The sequence below is a fragment of the Elgaria multicarinata genome, chromosome 3 (assembly GCF_023053635.1).
Source record: "Elgaria multicarinata webbii isolate HBS135686 ecotype San Diego chromosome 3, rElgMul1.1.pri, whole genome shotgun sequence".
Classification (NCBI taxonomy): Eukaryota; Metazoa; Chordata; class Lepidosauria; order Squamata; family Anguidae; genus Elgaria; species Elgaria multicarinata.
Window position 1 is genome coordinate 65351466 of NC_086173.1, and position 21297 is coordinate 65372762.

At 43.3% G+C, this 21297-nt stretch overlaps 1 protein-coding gene across 1 annotated transcript in view; it reads left to right on the plus strand.

Moving 5' to 3' along the window:
- Positions 1-5070: 5070 nt before the first annotated feature.
- GABRA6 (gamma-aminobutyric acid type A receptor subunit alpha6) overlaps positions 5071-21297 on the plus strand; it is a 48466-nt gene continuing 32239 nt past the window's right edge. The window contains exons 1-6 of the mRNA XM_063120553.1: positions 5071-5601; positions 5777-5916; positions 6656-6723; positions 10018-10238; positions 10328-10410; positions 19975-20118. Coding sequence (XP_062976623.1) covers positions 5564-5601; positions 5777-5916; positions 6656-6723; positions 10018-10238; positions 10328-10410; positions 19975-20118 — 694 coding nt within the window. The 5' untranslated portion in view covers positions 5071-5563. The remainder of the gene's footprint in view (positions 5602-5776; positions 5917-6655; positions 6724-10017; positions 10239-10327; positions 10411-19974; positions 20119-21297) is intronic.

Genomic DNA, 21297 nt, shown 5'->3' on the forward strand with positions numbered 1-21297 from the left:
GATTGGTTTTCACTTCTTGAAATATTGCTATAAATCCAAATGTCTGGTTGACAGTGGGCCTGAAAGGCATGTTCTGCCTTTTTAAATTGGCATTAGAAGAACAAACAGTATTGCTCAAAGAAGAATCCTGAATTTGTGTCCTTCCAAGTCTAGTGGTATCTATTCAGCTGCAGGAAAACCTGTTTATTTTGATTTAGATAGTCTTTTCTATCCCCATGGCAGCAGAGTTGTATAAAAACAGGGCAGGCAAAACATTTATGTTGCTGAGGAATGCACAAAGTTTACCATCAGACAAAGACTGTGGACAACAAAGGAAGGGGAAAGACCAATTGCTTGAATTCGTATCAGATGATACAATAAACCCAAACTCGGTTCAGAAAGGAGTATTTGGAACATGCCTATGAAAAGATTTTGAAATAAAATATAGGCTTAAATCCAATGTTGTGCGAACAGACTTCTTGCTCTCCTCTCCATTGCAGCCCTACCAAAACTGTGGCAGAGGGTCCCCCAGAGCTGAGGTGGGGTGCACAGGTTGCTTCCGGGTAGGGAGGCAAAATTGTTTCACCAGCGGGTTCCACCCCATTTCAGCGGTTTCCGTCAGGGTGGGATACAACACATCAGTCGTAATGGAATGAAACTACTTTTAGTTTCAATTTTGCTCTCCATACATATCCACCATTCTTTTCAACATTCACCCCTTCTGTGTATCTAATGTAGCCTTTGGGGTGGCTGTGGCATATTTGGAGGGCCACAAGTTGCTCAGCCCTGAGATTGCGCCTTAAAGGCCAAAACCAACACCCTAAAATGTGCCTGGAAACAAGTAGGCAGCCACTGCAACCAATACAACAAGAACAATTTATTGCAGTCAATAGACCACGCAACCAATACAGAATGGGTATAACAGGATCCAGTGACCTCACTCTCACAAGCATTCTAGCTGCTGTATTCTGTACCGGGTTGCAGTTTCCGAATAATCTCCAAGGGCAGCCCAATGGAAAGTACATCTCAGTAATCTAATGTGAACATAACAAAGGAATGTGTCAATATGGCTGGATCACCTTTCTCAAGATAGGGCTATAAATTTGGCAAAAAGCACTCTTGGCAATCAACAGCACTTGCACCTCAAAAAGCACTTCTGGCAATCAATAGCACTTGTACCTCCATAGACTGGTTATTTATTTATTTATTTAGTTGTTGTTAATATTGCTATTGTTTGATTGAATGAATGGTGCCCTGAAATTGATAAAGGGTGATATAAAATAAATAAATAGGGGCTATCCTAATCCAGAAGTGCTTGATTATATGCAGGATTGAGCCATTACAGCCAGGGCCAGATTAAAACATGCTGAGGCTGTATACTGTATCAAGATTCAGAGGCTCCATACTATCTATATAAATAAAAATGAAAAAGACCGTTCGTTACTGTCGTTATATCTCTGAATGTTCTTCACCGATTGCTTTGAAATTTTGACACAGCATTGCGTTCGAATACGCGAGCGTTGTTATGTAACTATGTTCTCTATGGGGTCAAAGGTTTGTCTTAAAATCGAAGAAATAGGCCTCCTCAAAACCAGTCCTGCTGATCATTGTGACATCACCAACCAGTAGGCCAATCCGCTGCCTCTGCCTCCTCTCCTATTTGCATATTCTCTCGCAATTGGCTGAGTGAATATAGATGTCACACCTGTGACAGTTACACGTTCTGAAGAAAGGTAACTGCCAGGAGTTTCCAGTAACCTCCTCACCATAAAAACATGCTTTTATATCTCCGAAAGTTCTTCACCGATTGCTTTGAAATTTTGACACAGCGTTGCGTTCGAATACACGAGCGTTGTTATGTAACTATGTTCTCTATGGGGTCAAAGGTTTGTCTTAAAATCGAAGAAATAGGCCTCCTCAAAACCAGTCCTGCTGATCATTGTGACATCACCAACCAGTAGGCCAATCCACTGCCTCTGCCTCCTCTCCTATTTGCATGTTCTCTCCTATTTGCTCTTATAGGTCATTGTGACATCGCCAACCAGTAGACCAATCCACTGCCTCTGCCTTCTCTCCTATTTGCATGTTCTCTCCTATTTGCTCTTATAAGTCATTGTGACATCGCCAACCAGTAGGCCAATCCACTGCCTCTGCCTTCTCTCCTATTTGCATGTTCTCTCCTATTTGCTCTTATAAGTCATTGTGATATCGCCAACCAGTAGGCCAATCCACTGCCTCTGCCTCCTCTCCTATTTGCATATTCTCTCACAATTGGCTGAGTGAATATAGATGTCACACCTGTGACAGTTACACGTTCTGAAGAAAGGTAACTGCCAGGAGTTTCCACTAACCTCCTCACCGTAAAAACATCCTTTTTTAAAAACCAAACAATCTGCTTTACTTCATCCAAATAATGCCTCGCAGAAGATCACACTTAGGTTGTTGTACGCGCAGAGCAGAAGCACTGCGACGAGAAATTGCAAATCAGACTGAGGAAGAACGGGCATCAGCAAACGAGAAAAAAAGAAAAAGAATGCCTCAAATACGTGCCAAGGAACCAACCAAGCAACGTTCAGCCAGACTTGAGGATGCACGGTTGCGAGCACACCAATCGCATTCTACAGCTTCAGATCTGCTTTGTTCTCAACAGAATGAACGCGACAGGCTGAGAGTGGCTGAAAGACGTCAACGAGAAACAGCACATCAGCGTCAAACACGACTCTGTGGTAAACAATCACACGATTACAATCGCCTTGCATTCCGGTACAACCCAGCTGATGATTATAGTTTGAGGTGGCATGTTCTCATTGGCACTATGACTGAAGTGTGTCCTTATTGCAAGGCTCTTAAATTTAATGGAGAAACAAAAGGAATGTGTTGCGCTGCTGGAAAAATTAAACTGCCTCAACTTGGAGAACCACCAGAGCCATTACAAACTTTGCTTGCCGGATATACCGCAGAATCAAAGCATTTCCTATCTAACATCAGGAAATACAACTCTTGCTTCCAAATGACGTCGTTCGGCGCAGAAATCATCACAGCTCCATTTATGCCAACTTTCAAAGTCAAAGGACAAATTTATCATAAAGCCGGCTCCTTCCTTCCATTTCAAGATAGTCAACATAAATTCCTACAAATGTATTTCATTGGTGATGGCAATGATGAATTGAATGCACGCTGCGGAATTTATACCGGCATAAAAAGGTCCATCGTTTCAAAACTGCAACAGCTACTTCACGAAAAAAACAATTTAGTACATTTGTTCAAAACAGCAATTGATATGATGCCATCTGATACACACAAGATTGTTATTCATGCTGACAAAACGCCTGCTGGAGAACATGTGCGAAGATTCAATGCTCCAACTATAGACGAAGTGGCAATTGTTATAGTCGGAGATCAATCTTGACAGGACCTTTCAAAGGTGAAGATGTCCTCATTCCTCGCATTCCTATGATTCCAACAGATATGCCATTTCAATTTAAGAGATTGCCATTCCCAATTCGATTGGCGTTTGCAATCACCATCAACAAAGCTCAGGGCCAATCTTTAGAATCGTGCGGTTTAGATCTAGACACAGATTGCTTCTCACATGGACAATTATATGTTGCATGTTCTAGAGTCGGCAAACCAGACAATCTCTACATCTACACAGACAATGGAACAACTAAAAATATTGTATATCCACAAGCATTGTGAAATTAAACATATTAGAAACATCCGCTTTGTCTTTTCTTTCTTTTCAATTTAACCAGACTGAGCCACAGCAACGCGTGGCAGGGTACAGCTAGTAAAAAATAAAGAGAAAAATATGTATTGCATTATAATAGGAAGGGTTTCACCTATCGTTAGGGGGTGCTTGTAGTTAAACTGCGTTAAATAGCCTTCTCTGATGAAGTGTATAAAAGAACTAATAAAGTAAATTGATCTGAACTTCTTTTGAACTGGTTCTAGCTTACGCTTATTGCCTCCAATGTAAATGCTGCATTGCCATGCTTTCTCTATCTAAGGCAACTGTGCTGTAAGTCACACCAGACTTTTCAACTTATTTAAGCCAAAGCAATTTCATCTTAGTTATCTTACTTCTTAGCTATCTCCATATTTAAAAAACCCTCATGTGGCCCTGAGCCATGACTTACTTGACTTGCTTGCAGCCTAACCCTAACCATGTTTACACAAATGTAAACCTCCACTGAGTTTAAAGAACTTCCTCCCAAGGGAGTTTGCATAAGATTATATCAACAGTTACATTGTGCTTTAAGCACAGCCAGTTAATCAGAGAGCTTCGGCTATTGGGCGGTATAAAAATGTAATAAATAAATAAATAAATAAATAAATCAACTGATATTTTCCAGATATATAATGGATTAAAGCCTTTTCATGGCCTGCCTAAATGGAAGGACTTGGGATTCAAACCTATTTGCTCCTATCAGCTTAAAACTCCCCAGAAGAAACAATGAGATTTTGGAAGCAAGAATAGATCCCGAAAGGTGGTGGGGAGCATTTATGATATGTTATGTGATTATGGAAAGTAGATAAGTATAACTTGGAATTATAAGCGATGTAAGTTTGTGTATTTTATTTTTTTTATGTGGTAATTGTATTATGTGATTGTATTTTAAGATGTGAAATTATCAATAATAAAAAAAAATTATAACCCCCCCCCCCCCCAAAAAAAAACCTCCCCTTGCTTCAGATTTTGCTGAGCTAGGGATCTGGCTGGCAGCGATTCTTATCATTTTACATAATGAATAGCAAGATACACTGTGCAGTCCTGGCAACAGGACCGACTTCAATAAGATGTTACGGCCCAGATGGAGATCAAAACACCAACCTTATTATTTCCCCCATGTACATGTATTTGGTAGCATACCTGCACTTGTCACTACTAAGGAAAATGTCTAAATCAGGGTGTAAGGCCTGGTCACAGTTCAGTATCCAAAGGGCAGAAAATAGCAAACCGGACAAACAAATTTACACACAGAGAGAGAGGGGGGAAGAGGGGGGGAGAGAGAGAGAGAGAGAGAGAGAGAGAGAGAGAGAGAGAGAGAGGTTCTAATGATGCACAGGCTGCATAATAATCTCCCTGTGAATCATAAAAATAATAAAAGCTGAGGCCATTTCTAGCATAATCTCTATCAGCAAGATGCCAGCGCTTTTCCAGATTTCCTAACGGGTCCCTGCTAATTCCATGCCAAAACTAGCACTGGATTTCTTCCTTTTAATCTCCCCTAATGCCTTATTCGATTATTGTCACTGCACTCCGACCAGGCACCGTCCCTTCAAACAGTAATTCCACAACTGAAGCACTCAGATGAGGCTGAACGGACGGTGGGGGAATATCAGAGACCATACACACACACACACACACGGGGAAGAGGAGACCCAAGAAGGTGGGGCTACAAGGGAGTGGGGAGGTCAGCCCAAGTCCATCTGCACTTGGCCACTAGTAAACCGGCATTCAGGTTTACTACTGGGAGTAAGGACAAAGCAGAGGGGGAGGACCAAGTCAGGAAGGAAGATGGGCTCCGAGACTTGCTCCAGTTGACCAGGTCGGCATCAGGGTCTCGGGCAGCCCGCAGGCATGGCTTGGTGGCTCTCTTGGATATGCCTCACTGCATGGTAAGTAAAGCTCGAGTTCCGTAGGACTGGGGGCAGGACTGCTCTTCCTTCCTGGTCGAAGGGGGAGCGGGGCACGTCCGGGATGGCTGCGTGTCGATCAGAAGAGAGAAGCAACTTTGTTTGTGAGGCGCCCAGGGCGGCGACAGCCGGATGACCTCTTGGATTGCCTTTGCAGCCTCGACCAGGTCCTGGCGATGGACGCCACAGCCGACGAGGGCGACCTCTACGCAGAGAACATCTCCCGAATCCTGGACAAGCTCCTGGACGGCTATGACAACCGGCTCCGACCTGGCTTTGGAGGCAGAGGCAGTCCAGGTGTGCCCAGTCTCTTTGCACTCCTCCCCCACTTTCCTCCCTCTGAAAGTGAATGTTCGTCACCTGACCTTCCCTCTCCGTCTAAAGCTGCAGCTCCCTAACCGGACCATCCTTGCCGAGGGCCGAGGCCGCAGCCTCAGGCGCGCTCACTTGAGGGAGGGAGTCCCATAGAGCCACCGTGGGGCCTCCACTGTTCGGCGTGTCAGGAGGAGGCCGGCAGGGCAGCCCTTTTCCATGCCTACTCGGAAGTAAGCCCCACGGAGGGCAGTGGCGCTTAGTCCCAGGGAAGGGTGTGTGTGAATGGGATAGGACTGCAGCCCCAGATAGATTTCCAAGAGTCGGGCTGAAGCCCCTGCGCTCTCCAATCCCTTGGGTGGGCTTCCGCCCGCCTCTTCTTGCACCCACCCACTCCCCCAGGGATGCGCGGCCGAGCCGCGCTCTCTCTCCCCTTCTCCCAGCGCTGCACTTCAGATCTGGGCAAAAGAAAACTCTTTCCAAAGTGCGTGCAAAGAAGTTGGATTTTTTTAAAAAACTGCCGTGCGGTGCAAACCGGGTGGCTCTGTTGTTGGGCGGGAAAGATTATGGGGGAGGGAAGCGCGGCCATAAAACAAGCCCTCGGTGTTTTGGGTTTGATCAAATGCACAATTCATCTATTGAAGTCTCTCCTTCACCCCTCTCCGTCCCTCCTGTCCACCCTGGTGCTCTTGCAAACTCCCCCCCCCCCTAAACTGCTTCCCAGGAGCGGTGACGGAAGTCAAGACAGACATCTACGTGACCAGCTTTGGTCCTGTATCAGACGTGGAAATGGTAAGACTGCACCCTCGCACGCACCCCCTCCTCTGAATGCCCCCTCCCCAGCAGTTGCTTGGCGTCTGGAATCACAGTGGGTGCCCCCCCTTCTCCTCCGCACCCCTCAGGCCCCTCAGTTGCAGAGGAGCTGCCTTGCCCCTGTTTTCTAGGATTCATTACGGTGGCATCTGAGTGGACTGTCATTAGAGCAGATTACTCGCTTTAATCTTCTTGACAATCTCTGCCTTGTAGGGACCCGGCAATGTATTTCTCGTTGTGGGGCCGCATGGAGGAACTATTTTGCATAACTGATGGGCTGGGGAGGGGGGAAAGCGGGTCCTCCCCTTTTTTTCCTCTTCAGTGTGCCAGTGCCTGTTTGTGGGAATCGGGGTGGCCTGTTAAAAGCAGGCGTCTAAATGAAAGGCTTCCATCGCAATGCAAATGGGTGGGCATTTTAGATCCTCTCCGGCCTTACTGAGCGGGAAGGAGGGTTTGTCGGTTAAGAGGGCATCAGCGCTATAAGCAGATTGCAGGCGCTTGCACCTCAACCACAATGCAGAGAATTGCATAGCAGCAGAACTCAGAGGCGGGGAGGGGAAACTTGGCCAAAGGCCCGCCTCACGCTAAGCAAGGGAATGTTTCCTGTGCTCAGTGCAAGAGCAGATGGCAACAGGCGCTTCATTATGGAGCCAGTGCTTGAGTCATCAGCATGTGTGTGTGTTTCTGCTACATAGCATAAACCCTGGCCCTCCTCCCCAGTGTCATTAGGACCCCGTTCATTCTGGAACCCAATTCTTAATTAGAATTTTCTTCATGTTGTGCCTGCCATCAATTATCAATCATCTTAAGGCTGAAATCGTGCCTGTAGCTCCCACTGAAATCAGTGAGACGTAGGCTGCAGTTTTCTATCCGGGAGTAAGCCTCTCTGAAATTTGTTGTGACTTGGTTCTGAGACCTGTATTGGATTGCACAGTTGCAGTTGAGGATATGGTCAAAGTCAGGCCAATGAAATGTGTGATTCCACCCCCCCAAACCTAAATTCTGGCCTTGGGTTTCTTTTGTCTGCCCACGTAGGCCATTTTACCTACAAAGGATTTTGAAAAGTTCTTGCAAACTGCACAGTAATGCGCTCAGAAAGGATTTGAAATATGGAGTGTAATCTCTCAAAGATGAATGACATCAGTTCTTTTTTTTTCCTTTTTAAATATGTAATGCTATAAAAGTTAGCAAGGGTTTTGGGGGGTCAGGGATTAAATGATAGGGGGACCGCTGAAATGATGCTTTTTATAACGAGTTTATCTACTCAGAGTTACAGCCTGCCCTATCAAAGAGAATGCAGAGTGGTACATTCAGATGTGAGAATAAACTACACATAGTTTAGCATTATGTGAAGGGCTCTTGAGGTTCCCACTCCCCTCTTCTTCTCTAGCATGGCCATTAGGAAGAGATCAGAAGCATTCACTTCTGTTTCAATTCAGTTTAGCAGATGTGGTGCTAATGTACAACTCAATTCCTGGACCTGAGAGCCACCCACCCATAGGATCTTTGTCTTGATAGGATTTAGTTTCAATTTATAGGCCGTCATCCAGTCCATAACTGAATCCAGGCATCAGTTCAGAATGTGCATGGCCTCTTGCTATTCAGATGTTACAGAGAAAGAGAGCTCAGCATGCTGATGACACTTTGCCCCAAATCTCCTAATGACTGCTCCCAGCAACTCATTAGAAGTTGGTTAGCTTTAGTTAACTATTAACTACATTGTGTATATGAGGAAAGAGAAAAGGGAGACTGATAAACCCAAGGCTCATTCTTCTAATTGTAAACCATAGTTTAGTATTGCATCTAAACCCAGCCATTGAGTATAATAGTAACCACCACTAATATGTTCCGTGTAACCCTCATTGAAAATGAATGAGAATAGCGCAAAGCAAGGGGTTGGGCTGTTGTGCAAATCCTATGCATTTGAACTAGTGTTACGTAGGTAAGGTTTTGACGATGCAACACCCTTAGGCAAGATCTACACTGCTGCTTTATAACAGTATGGAAGTGCACTGACAACTGTTGGGGTCCATGACACATTCCATATACCATTTCCAAAGTATTATATTCTGCTTGGTGTAGATCTGGCCTTGGTGGGAATTTAGAGGACAAAACACATTGTTATTGTAAGTTTAATAATACCAATACCAATACACAGTATGTTGTCCAGAAGGCTCTCAAAATATAATGACAAAGTGCACCAGTTAAAAAGGAGACAGACAAATAATGGTTTCGTTCTTTTGCTCCCGTAGGTGCCTACCAAGGCCCCTTTCTTCAGGGTGGAGCAACCTTCTTCAGGTGGCACAATAGGGCTGGGAGGGTGCCTGAATTATGCAGCAAGACTTTTTAGAATAATGGTCCCAGCAGGTACAGGGGACATTTGGGCTTTGTTCCAGGAAGCAAGTTGTTTTGGGCTGCCCCTCCCTTTCTTGTTTATAGCCCGACCCTCTAAAATCCTCTCTTGTCATACATAATCTCAAAATGAATCTTTTAAAATCCAGTCAGTCTGTTCCCACCCACTTTCTTGGCTTTCATTCCAGGAAAGCTTTTACACTCACAACCCCATTAAATCTAAACCTTTACTAAAAACTTACCTTGTCCTAAATTGGTGTCACGTATCTCTTTTAAGATATTACTATTGGGGAATTACATTCTGTTTTGTGAATACACATTAAGACCTCTGTTTTACTGATAGCAAATTATCCATTCATGATTAATTTGGGGCTATTCTTCATGAACTGATTAAGGAAATAGGATATTATTTCCCCCTTCATAGGCTGGCTCCTTTTAAGTAACTACTTAAGGATAATAGGATTAAAGTGATTAAGTAGTGAATGAAATGTGGTTCACATAAACGCATAAGCTTTCTCACCATATACTGTTACTATAAAGCAGGGATGGGCAACCTGAGACCCTTGGGCTGCCCTTGCCCTAATTTCATGCAGCCCTCAGCCAAGTTTCAGAAGCCCTCGGCAAGTGCTCCATTTAGTCCTCTGGCAAGAGTGATCTATGCCTTCTATGTGACAGTCCACTTGGGGGTGAGAGGATGAAGAAGGAGATGGTGGGGGAGAGAAGGGGGTGTCAGAGGGCGAGAAACAGAAAAAAGTGGGTGGTAGAAAGGGAGACAAGGAAGTGGGCCCACTCGGCTTTGGCTCCGGCCTTGCCCACCTCTGGTTTTGGCCTAGTCTACCACCAGCATTGTAGGCCCCTTGACACATTGCCCTTGAGGGAATGTGGCCTTCAACAGACTTTGACTGATTTCTTTTCCTATAGGAATATACCATGGATGTTTTCTTTCGGCAAACATGGATTGATGAGAGGTTGAAATTTGGTGGACCCACTGATATTCTGAGATTGAACAACTTGATGGTCAGTAAAATATGGACACCAGACACCTTTTTTAGAAATGGAAAGAAGTCAATTGCTCACAATATGACGACACCTAACAAACTTTTCAGGATAATGCAGAATGGCACCATTCTCTACACAATGAGGTAAGAACTGTCCCTACTTTTTCTTCTTGTATGTATTTGTCTGCTGGCAGTGATTCAGCTCAACTCAATTCTTCTCTTGTCCTTTTTAGACTTACCATTAATGCTGACTGTCCAATGCGTCTGGTAAACTTCCCTATGGACGGGCATGCTTGTCCACTGAAGTTTGGGAGTTGTAAGTCTGCAAATAGTTCATATCTTTCCGTAGAAGCAAAGCTTAGCTTGTAGAATTTAAGGCCCTTGATACACTGCTGTTTGTAATTTTCTTTTGGCATTTAAAACAGCTACAGAAGATTGTGCTATTTTCTTGGTAGAAAGGTAGGCTACAAATGAAGTGAATAAAATCAAATAAAGTTAGATTACTGCAATGTACTCTACGTGGGGCTGCCTGTGAAGACGGTTCAGAAGCTGCAGCTTGTGCAAAATGCAGCGGCCAGATTGGTAACAGGGACCAGAAGGTTGTAAGACTGACTCTGGCCTGCTTGCATTAGCTGCCTGTGCATTTCTGAGCGTGATTCAAGGTGCTGGTTTTAACCTATAAAGCCTTACACGGCTTGGGACCACAATACCTGACGGAATGCGTCTTCCGACATGAACCTACCCGTATGCTATGCTCAGCATCTAAAGTCCTCCTCTGGGTGCTTACTCCAAGGGAGGCTCGGAGAATGGCAACAAGGGAGAGGGCCTTTTCTGTGGTTCCTCCTCAATTATGGCACAATCTCCCCGATGAGGTCCACCTGGCGCCAACATTGTTATCTTTTTGGCTCCAGGTTAAGCCTTTACTTTTCTCTCAGGCATTTAAAAGCATATATTGAGTTTTAACTGACTCCTAAACGAGCTCTGGCCTAGCTGAATGTTTAAAAATTGTTAGCTGTTTTTATGTTTATGTTTTTAAATTTGTATTTTGATTTTTTTAATGTTCAGTCTTTTTAATCTAATATTTGTAATCTTTGTAAACTGCCCAGAGAGCTTTGGCTATGGGGTGGTATATAAATGTAATAAATAAATAAATAAAGCAAGCATATCACTTAAAAATAGGCCATTAAAGAAAGAATTCACTACACTATAATTTTCAAATCAAAACAAATGACCAGTGATAGCACATCCAGTTCATAAATTTATAGATTCTTTAAAAATAAATAAATGTTAAAAATGGGAAATGTTTCTGCATAAAATGCCAGCTCTGGTCACAAATACGAGTTTGCTACAGTGCTGTTTATAAACTTATACACTGAGCTAGAACAGAGCCATTGAGGCCTGTTCCTGATTGCCTCAGTTTACAAGTGGTGTTGTAGCATACTCTTATTTGGGACCAAAGTTGGTGTTTTATGCCAAAAATATTCCACATTTTTTAAAAATCTGTTTTATATATATTTTAAAAATCTATAGACTGGATGTGCTATCATTGGTCGTTCATTTTGTTTTGGAGTACTTTGTCATGTGACCTCCATTGCCTACATATCATTTTATACTACCATCTTCTAGCGTGTACGCCGCCCAGAGATCCCAGTGATATAGGGCGGGATACAAATGTTTAAATAAGTAAATAGGATAGTTATTCAAAGCAGGGCAATCTGATAGAGTTCCTGAACTGTAGCCATCATAGTGTTATATGATGGCCATGGGAGTAACTTGTAATTTTCTCCAGAGTGAAAAAAGGTCTTTGGTGTTTGTTTTTGTGTCAGTTTTTAAAAAGCAGCATACTTTGAATAGAAAACTACACTATTTATTATGTTTATATCCCACTTTCGTCCAAGGAGCTCAAAGTGGCTTATACAGTGTTTCCCCCATCCCATTTTTTTCTTGCGACAACCCTGTCAGCCAGAGGAGAAAGAGAGAAAGAGAGGGGATCACTCCTTTGAGGTCACTCAGTGAGCTTCAGGGCTGAGTGGAGTTTTGAAACCAGGTTTTCCACTCCTAGTCCAACACTCTAACCATTGCACCAAGAGAAAGCCCTTGTGTCCTTTTTCAGAGGGAAAAGGGGAAAAAAGCACCACAATAAACTCAAAACTTTCATAGAAGCAGAAAGATTGGATTAAATTTGGTCATCCTGGTAGCCTGTTAGAATTGCATGGAACTAATACAACAGCTGGGAAATAGAGAATCAAAGTCAAAAATGGATGATTAAGGAAGCTGAAAGAATAATATTAGCATCTTTGGATGAACAGTGATAAGAATACATGGGTGTTTTCAGATGAGGCTTTTATTCTGCAATTGCCCTATCTTATTCACCGAATTTTACAGGGGATCCAGTGATTGCTGTCTTCAATTTGTTATCCCCCTTGTTTTTTGTTGCCTCTTCTATATTTTCTTCCCAGAAAAAAAACCCACTAAGGAGGAAAAGGGAATAGCAGTACAATGGTTTCTGTTTGGTAGCGCTAGGAACCCTCCATCTGGAAGCATCCAATGACACGAAATTGTACTTGTTTCCAAAGTGCTGCATAGCCTGAACATATCCATGTTTTCTCAGACGGGTCCAGAGATTGCAATTTTGGTCTGGCCTGTTCTTTCTATCCGCAAGTCATGTCTTAGCTGCCTTTCATCACTTTACATCTCCCTTTATTCTGGACTATGTCTGTTGTAGACATGTTTAATAAATTCCCAGATGTGTACAGTGCCTTTTTTATTTTATTTTTTTAAGGAAGTGAATGGAATTTTTTTTGCATACATATTACTATAATGTTGGCAACATACAAGCAAACAACAGTGTAACATCATTATAAGCAACCTTAGTATAACACAAAAAACATAAATTTCAAGCACAGTTTCTGTCAACATTAAGAGTAAGTTAAGTTCAGAAAGTCATATTCTTTGCACTGTTTGATAAAGCGTACGTTAAATGTCTCACTACTGGTCTCCCTTTGCTTTTTTTCACTTATCAGATTTTTGGTAAGCCGTTAATTTTACTGTGAAGATAACTTTTAGCTGCCCTCTCTTCCTTGGCCTGATTACATTTTCATTTTCTTGCATGTATTCATCGAGCTAGAATTAATAAATACAGAATTGTTTCTTGTAAATGAATCCAGGAAGGTGTCTTCAGGGCACTGGGTTGGTGCCGCATCCCTAGAAAACCCTACACTTTCCCTCCCCTGGACTGGTGTCGGGTAATCTCCATGCCAAGAAGGGATCACGGGGTTTCTGAGTGGCCATCTGGGTACCAGAGCCACACCCGCTCTCTTCCTGGTGGAAGGCAACCAATCACAGGTTGCCTTCCACCAGGCATTGCCTGTCCACACCTCTGCTGAGACACCAGACCATCTTGCGTGTCCTTGCCTTGCTCCGGATTAAAAAATCAAGGTGAGGGGTTTTTCTCCACAGCTTTGGCGGAAAGCCCTGGTGTGGGTGTACGACTGCAGCGTTGTCATATAATCGCTGCCACGCCCCCACCCCGGGGCTTTCTGAGCGTTTGGACAGCCCTCAGGCCTCTGCTCTTCTCCTCTTCCCTCCCACTGGAACACCCCCTTTTCAGCCTCCCTGATCTCTTCTGAGGACACTGTTGCATCCATACTTGGAGTCCTGCCCCTAAGGTTGTAGCTGTGTCTATTGTATTGGAGGTGGGAATCTGTTTCAAGTTATGGCTCCTCAAACTGTCTGAGGAGTCATAGGATTGCTCTGTGACTATATAAAATGTTTTGCCTTTGCCATATTAGACAAGGGCATATTTGACGGTACTGATAAAATAAAAGTTTTGCTAATCAAATTAATTAGTAATTTGGTCATAAGACTTTGCTTTATTATCTGAGAGTAATTCTTCATTCCTGTTAAGAACATTATTTTGCCAAATCTTACACTTCTCCAGATGGTCATCAAAGCTAAAACAGCCCATCATTTATAATTGAAGCAATAGGGTATACTGGTAGAGATTATCTCTTTCCATATGTATCGCGTGTTGCTGATACTGCTTCAGTTATGAAATTATCATTTGAACAATGCAATTAGTTGAAGAAAGAATTCTTACCTCATTGTTTTTTGTTTTTCAGAAACAACAACAGTGCAAGGAACAATCCTATGCCCCCCCCCCAGACAACATCTGGTGGGACACAGAAATGTTCGGTTTCCTGGATCCTTGCTTGCCCCACTGCCCCTTTGTAGCCAGTGTGGTGAGAGTCACTCTGGCTACCTCTCTGTATTTGCAAAATGGAGTGCAGAGATGGGGGAAAGAAGGCATTCCCAGGAGTGGAGAGGGTAGGAGACTGGCGATGTGGGCCTATGAGGTATCCCCAGCCTTTCTGAGCCTCCTTCCCTCATCCTCCCTAAAGCCTCTGTTAGATGGGTGAAATCTCCCATCTAGCTAAAATTCAGAATGGAAGGCACCTTGTTCTGCATTGGATACATATAAACCTCTGAATTTGGAGGCTTATAAGTACCCAGGGCACATCCCATAGAATTGCTCCTTTAATAATTTGGGAAAATTAAATTGAGCATGGGGTTTCTTTTAGTGCTGTGCTGAAAATATCTTCCACAGTTTTCCAACCAAAAATTGGAAGGGAAGGTTCCAAGAGAGGAAAATTTCAGTGAAATTCTTATGGGTGGAGTGTGGGCATCTTGTGCTTATCATAGTTACAATGTGTCTGATGTGTCCAAGGAATATGTGCAAGTGTCCTGTATTTCATTGTAAAATCATTCCCATGGTGGCCTGCAGCCTTCCGGACTTCCTGCATTTCAGTTTAAGCCCAGGGGAAGATGGTATGACATAACTCCTTCCCCTTGAGGCATTTTCTGATCAAGAAGCACGAGCAGCCAGGTAGCTAGCAGAATGATGGAGTGATATGTAATAGCAGAAAAAAAAAATAAACACACCACCATCCTCCATCTTGCAATGGTAAGCTCAAACACATCATCAAAAGAAATTCTAAAACACCCTGAGAAAACAAACACCTCTTTCACAGGAGAAGAAAATTTGGGGGAATTTAGAAGACAAGTTTTGATATGGTACTAGCTCTGCCTCTTCCTCAGAGTGGGATACAACAGTCCTCCTTGCACCCACTACAGGGTTTTTGGAGAAGTAGTGATATTATAAGCATCTGCATTAGAGACAAGATGTACCCGTAATACTTGAGAGAACTTGGGGGAAGGGAAGCAACTCGGAACTAGAGTTGAGCCAAAATTTCTCAGAAGACATTTTTCTGTGATTTTTCTCTTTCTTTTTTCTGTGATTTTTCTCTTTCTTGCTCCCATGGAAATAGAGGGCCGCTTTGCAGAATTTTATTGGCCATCCCTCTCCCCACCACCAATGGCTGTCTTCTCCTTGTTCCCCAGAATGCACCAGAATGACACTAGGTTTGGGACATTGTAGAGGATGAAAAATGGTGGCCAGGTTGCCAACGCAGTTGCAGTGGTAGCACAAAACCCAGAAGCTTTTAGGAAAAAAGAAGGAAGCTGTGCCACAGCCACTGCTAATGGTGAACTCCACCTCTGCAAAATTGTTGGAGAATTTAATTTGTTTATGTATGGCTTTTTCCATTTGGAGGTCATTAGTGGTGACTGGTAGTCCAAAGATATGCTCCTGGTTTATGACATATAGAATTTGGGGATGGGATCCATATTAGACCCCAATGATGTTGCATTGAGTCTTCTGATGAAGATGGCCTTGGTCCATGGAGGCAGAAAATATTAATGCTGCCCTGTTCCTGTCCTGCTTATCCTATTGATTGTTACTCATATGTTGTATGCTAACTTTAATTAGATAGAAAAAATATCTGTAAAGTCATGCTTTCTTAACATTCTTACTCTACCATAAGAATAAAATGCTTATTCCAACAGCGCAGTTCATATTGGGAGTGAGCGAGAGTGCTAGTGCATGTTGCTGGTTGCTCCCACTGCAGGTGGGAGGGCTAAGCAACTCGGGTGTTCGCCATTCCTAGGTTGTTTAGTGCTATATCTAAAGCTTGGACCTCTGGCTTGTCAGGGGTGAGACAAGCCAGAGAAACAACTCTACAACAAACCATGAGTTATTTCATAGAATCATAGAATAGCAGAGTTGGAAGGGGCCTACAAGGCCATCGAGTCCAACCCCCTGCTCAATGCAGGAATCCACCCTAAAGCATCCCTGATAGATGGTTGTCCAGCTGCCTCTTGAAGGCCTCTAGTGTGGGAGAGCCCACAACCTCCCTAGGTAACTGATTCCATTGTCGTACTGCTCTAACAGTCAGGAAGTTTTTCCTCATGGCCTGCTGGAATCTGGCTTCCTTGAACTTGAGCCCGTTATTCCGTGTCCTGCACTCTGGGAGGATCGAGAAGAGATCCTGGCCCTCCTCTGTGTGACAACCTTTTAAGTATTTGAAGAGTGCTATCATGTCTCCCCTCAATCGTCTCTTCTCCAGGCTAAACATGCCCAGTTCTTTCAGTCTCTCTTCATAGGAATTTGTTTCTAGACCCCTGATCATCCTGGTTGCCCTCTGAGCACGCTCCAGCTTGTCTGCGTCCTTCTTGAATTGTGGAGCCCAGAACTGGACGCATTACTCTAGATGAGGCCTAACCAAGGCCGAATAGAGAGGAACCAGTACCTCACATGATTTGGAAGCTATACTTCTACGAATGCAGCCCAAAATAGCATTTGCCTTTCTTGCAGCCATATCGCACTGTTGGCTCATATTCAGCTTGCAGTCTACACCAATTCCAAGGTCCTTCTCGTTTGTAGTATTGCTGAGCCAAGTATCCCCCATCTTGTAACTGCATTTGGTTTCTATTTCCTAAATGTAGAACTTGGCATTTATCCCTATTAAATTTCATCCTGTTGTTTTCAGCCCAGCACTCCAGCCTATCAATATCACTTTGAAGTTTGTTTCTGTCTTCCAAGGTATTAGCTATCCCACCCAATTTTGTGTCATCTGCAAATTTGATAAGTGTTCCCTGCACCTCCCCATCCAAAGCATTAATAAAAATATTGAAGAGCACTGGACCCAGCACTGGACCCCTGCAGTACCCCACTCGTTGCCTCTCTCCAGGTTCCATTGATAAGTACTCTTTGAGTCTGATTCTGTAGCCAACTGTGAATCCACCTAATAGTTGTTCCATCTAGCCCACTTTTAGCTGGTTTGTTAATCAGAATATCATGGGGCATTTTGTCAAAAGCTTTGCTGAAGTCAAGATATATGACGTCCACAGCATTCCCACAGTCCACAAGGGAGGTTACCTGATCAAAAAATGAGATCAAATTAGTCTGACAGGATTTGTTCCTGACAAATCCATGTTGGCTTCTAGTAATCACGGCATTGATTTCAAGGTGTTTACAGATTGACTTCTTTATAATCTGCTCCAGAATTTTTCCAGGGATGGATGTCAGACTGACTGGTCTGTAGTTCTCAGACTCCTCCTTTTTGCCCATTTTGAAGATAGGGACAACGTTAGCCCTCCTCCAGTCGTCTGGCACCTCACCCGTCTTCCATGATTTTGCAAAGATAATAGACAAAGGTTCTGAGAGTTCTTCTGCTAGCTCCTTCATTACTCTAGGATGCAGTTCATCGGGCCCTGGAGATTTGAACTCACTCAAGGAAATTAGGTGTTCTTTAACCATTTGTTTATCACTCTCAAACTGCAATCCTGCCCCCTCAACTTCTGCTTCACTTTTTCCAGGGGGTTCATAGACCCGCTTTTGGGAGAAGACTGAGGCAAAGTAGGAATTGAGCACTTCAGCCTTTTCTTTGTCATCTGTTATTATTATTATTATTTATTTATGTAGCACCATTAAGCAGTTGAACCACCATTTCTTTCCTCTGTCTTTTACTACTCACATATCTGAAGAAAGCCTTTTTATTGCTTTTAGCATCCCTCGCTAATCTCAGCTCATTCACAGCTTTAGCCTTCCTGACGCCATTTCGGCACTTCTGTGCTACCTGTCTGTACTCTTCTTTCTCTGGCTTGTCTCTCCCTTGACAAGCCAGAAAGCTGGGTTTGGGCACACCACTAAACAAGTCATTCATGACAAACTCTTGATAAGCTAGATCAGTGCAGGAGAAGAAAGTGGATAGATACACTGTCTTCCTTCACTTATTTTCTAGCCAAACTATTTGCCTCGGGATGAGTTAATAGTGAGACAGAAGCTTGGCAAGCCATGCTGCACTCATGTCACCTGCACTCACATTCCATATTAAACCCTGGAATTGCCAGTTAGGGATGGAAGATATCATGTTTCATGCGTAAAATAGCTGTCTCATGGAATTTGCATTAGGATGTGAAAACACGTTTGTCATGAGTTGTATCAGGGTTCCTTGCCCAAGCTGAAGGGAAAAGAAAGGATTTTGTCTGGATTCAGTTCCAGCTTCTATTTCTCCTTTCTTAATGACTTTGACAGAGAAAATAATACTCCTAGCCTAGTCTGGAAGGTAGAAGTGGCTCCACCATCATTCCTCTCTGGCTACTCTGAAGGGTCATGAAAGTTCTTACCTGATAGTGTGGAAGGAGGGAGAATGCCTGAAGATGGGGTCAAAAAACCTAATTGTTCTACAATGCAGAAGTTGCTCCTAAATTAAGGACACCACACCTCCTCCCTTTCAGCCTCAGGTGTACTGGTGATATTGGAGGAAAAAAATAGAAAATATAGTGACTTCTGTATACATTTGTATCATCAGTAACTTATCATGCATTGTTGAAATTGCTAGAAATAAAGGTTAATTCAAGGAAGCGGCAGGTGTCTTGTTGGAATCATGGTATAAAGTGTCACCTGCTTGTAAACTTCCAGAGCTGTTAAGTGTTGCAGCAAAAACAACAGCATCTTGTGGCACTAAGTTTGACAACACCCCTTTCCATCCAGGCTTACTCAAATGAGCTTGATGGGGCTTATTGAATTCAATGAGGCTTATTCCAGGAAAATGGGCCCAGGATTACAGTTCTATTGTAGCATAAGCTTCTGTGGACAAGAACACATTCCATCAGATGCATGAAGTGTTGATCTAAATTGCCCACTCACCCACCTATTCAGTCTATAGAAAAAAATCCACACTAAGTTAGTTGCATTTCACTCCCATTGAAATCAATAGGACTGACTTAGTGACTTAAGTCCCATTGATTTCAATGAGATCTCAGACCTGCTAACTTAACCATTGGGGCTAAGTGGCTATAAAATGCAAGAGGTGCAGTCTGTGCCAATTCTATATAAAGCTTAAATGTATTGGTGAATAATACTACTTGTGAATGGGCACTGTACATCTCTTGTGGATGTTTTATGTAGAATAAGCACAGATTGTACCTCTTTCATGTGAACCACCCAGAGAGCTTTGGCTATTGGGCGGTATAAAAATGTAATAAATAAATTATATTTCAAAGCCGTTGTACCTCTTACGTTTCAAAGCCCCACGGTCTACTAATTTGAATGTTGCACACAAACCAAAAGTTTAGTGCAAAATGAAGAAGTACAAAATGTTTGCATCATTAGTTTTCACTTTAGCAAATAGAATGTGGGTTGTCCATCTTCCCCATATATACTGTGAGGTAAGTAAATTTAACCATGATAGCCTGAAGTCCTCTCCTTCTATTTGGAATACTGAGACATTTTACTCCAGAAGCCAAAGTACTTTATGACCAGTTCCAAACTAGAAGTGAATGAGTCCAGAGGACATGCTTGCTTAGTAAAGCAACGGGACAGTTGGTTTATGAGAAGAATAGTTCACAGAGCAAAGATCACACTACACCGTGTGCTCTTACAGCACCTGTGAAACTACAGATTTGCTGCTTATTTTGGCACTGAGAGTTAAGTGTCATTAATACATAACAAAGATTTCTCTCTCTCTCTCTGACTCAGATGCCTATCCTAAAAGTGAGATTATTTACACCTGGAAAAAAGGACCGTTGTATTCAGTGGAAATACCACAAGAATCTTCCAGTCTTCTCCAGTATGACCTGATAGGGCAAACAGTCTCTAGTGAAACAATAAAATCTAATACAGGTAAGCTCTCAGCTGCATGTGGAGTGCTAACGTTGGAAAATGGCCACTGAAGCAACCCTGTTCCCGTTTCTGATCACATTTAGTGCACTTGGCCAGTCGGAATCTGGTGGAGAAGTTCCACTGGCTTCCTCTCAAAGATTGATAAGCACAGTGCTTTTACATGCACACAGTGTGAGTTGTCATCCTTATGTTAAATGGTGCCCATGCCCCAAATCCTAATTATTCAGGGAGAATGTTAAGAATGCCATTGCTAGGAGTTCTGAACACTGCTTCCAATTCCAGGCCTACTCACTTTGCTACCATGCAGCAGGCAATTTTAGGCTGAAGATGGGTGCTCTGTCATGGGCAATTCAGATCCAGCTTTTGCCTCTAAGCTTTAGATATAGGTCTACCTATAAAGCAAAATAAATAAAACTAATTATTTGAAGCTGATGTGCACAGCAGATGCACATGAAAAAAAATGTGGGATGGCAATCGGGGACAGAATTCAGCTTCCCAAGAGTCTCTTTTTTATTATAAAAAAGGAAGTTTCTAGCCCATATGACTGTGAAGTTTATGATTGAAACATTATGGGGAATGCCTGCTAGAATCTGAGAAGATGAAAACACGACTGAATAGAACTTCCACATGGGCATGGCTTTAGTGTGCTCTATGTAGCTCATAGTCCCTTCCTAATGACAAGGGACATGTCTACACCAGGTGATATCCCGGGGATCGTCCCTGTACATCCACATGATGCACGGGGGATCCTGGGAGCAGGGAGGAATGATCCCTCCTTTTCCCCGGGATGTTGCCATACCTTTTTTTTGCGTTTTCCCCCCGTGGTCCCAGGATGATCCTGAGGACCATCAGCCGCCCATCCCGGCTTCTCTCCTCCCTGCTAGTAGCGGGGGTCATCAGAGGGAAGGAGCCGGGACAGGTGGAATCCAGGGCCATCAGGGGTGAGTGGGGTTGGGGCTTTTTATTTTAAAAAAACTTTTTTGTTGGAGTGAAGGTGTGCCCCAGCTCCTGTGTCCTTAAAAAAAATGGTGGGCGTGATGTCCTCCTTCCTCCCTGGACGTTGCACACTCTGTGTGAACCCAGGGGGAGGATCCCGCAATCAGCATATCGCGAGATCCTCCACCTCCCCTCTCCTCCCCGTTGTAGACATGCTCAAAGGAAAACTAGAATGAATTAAGC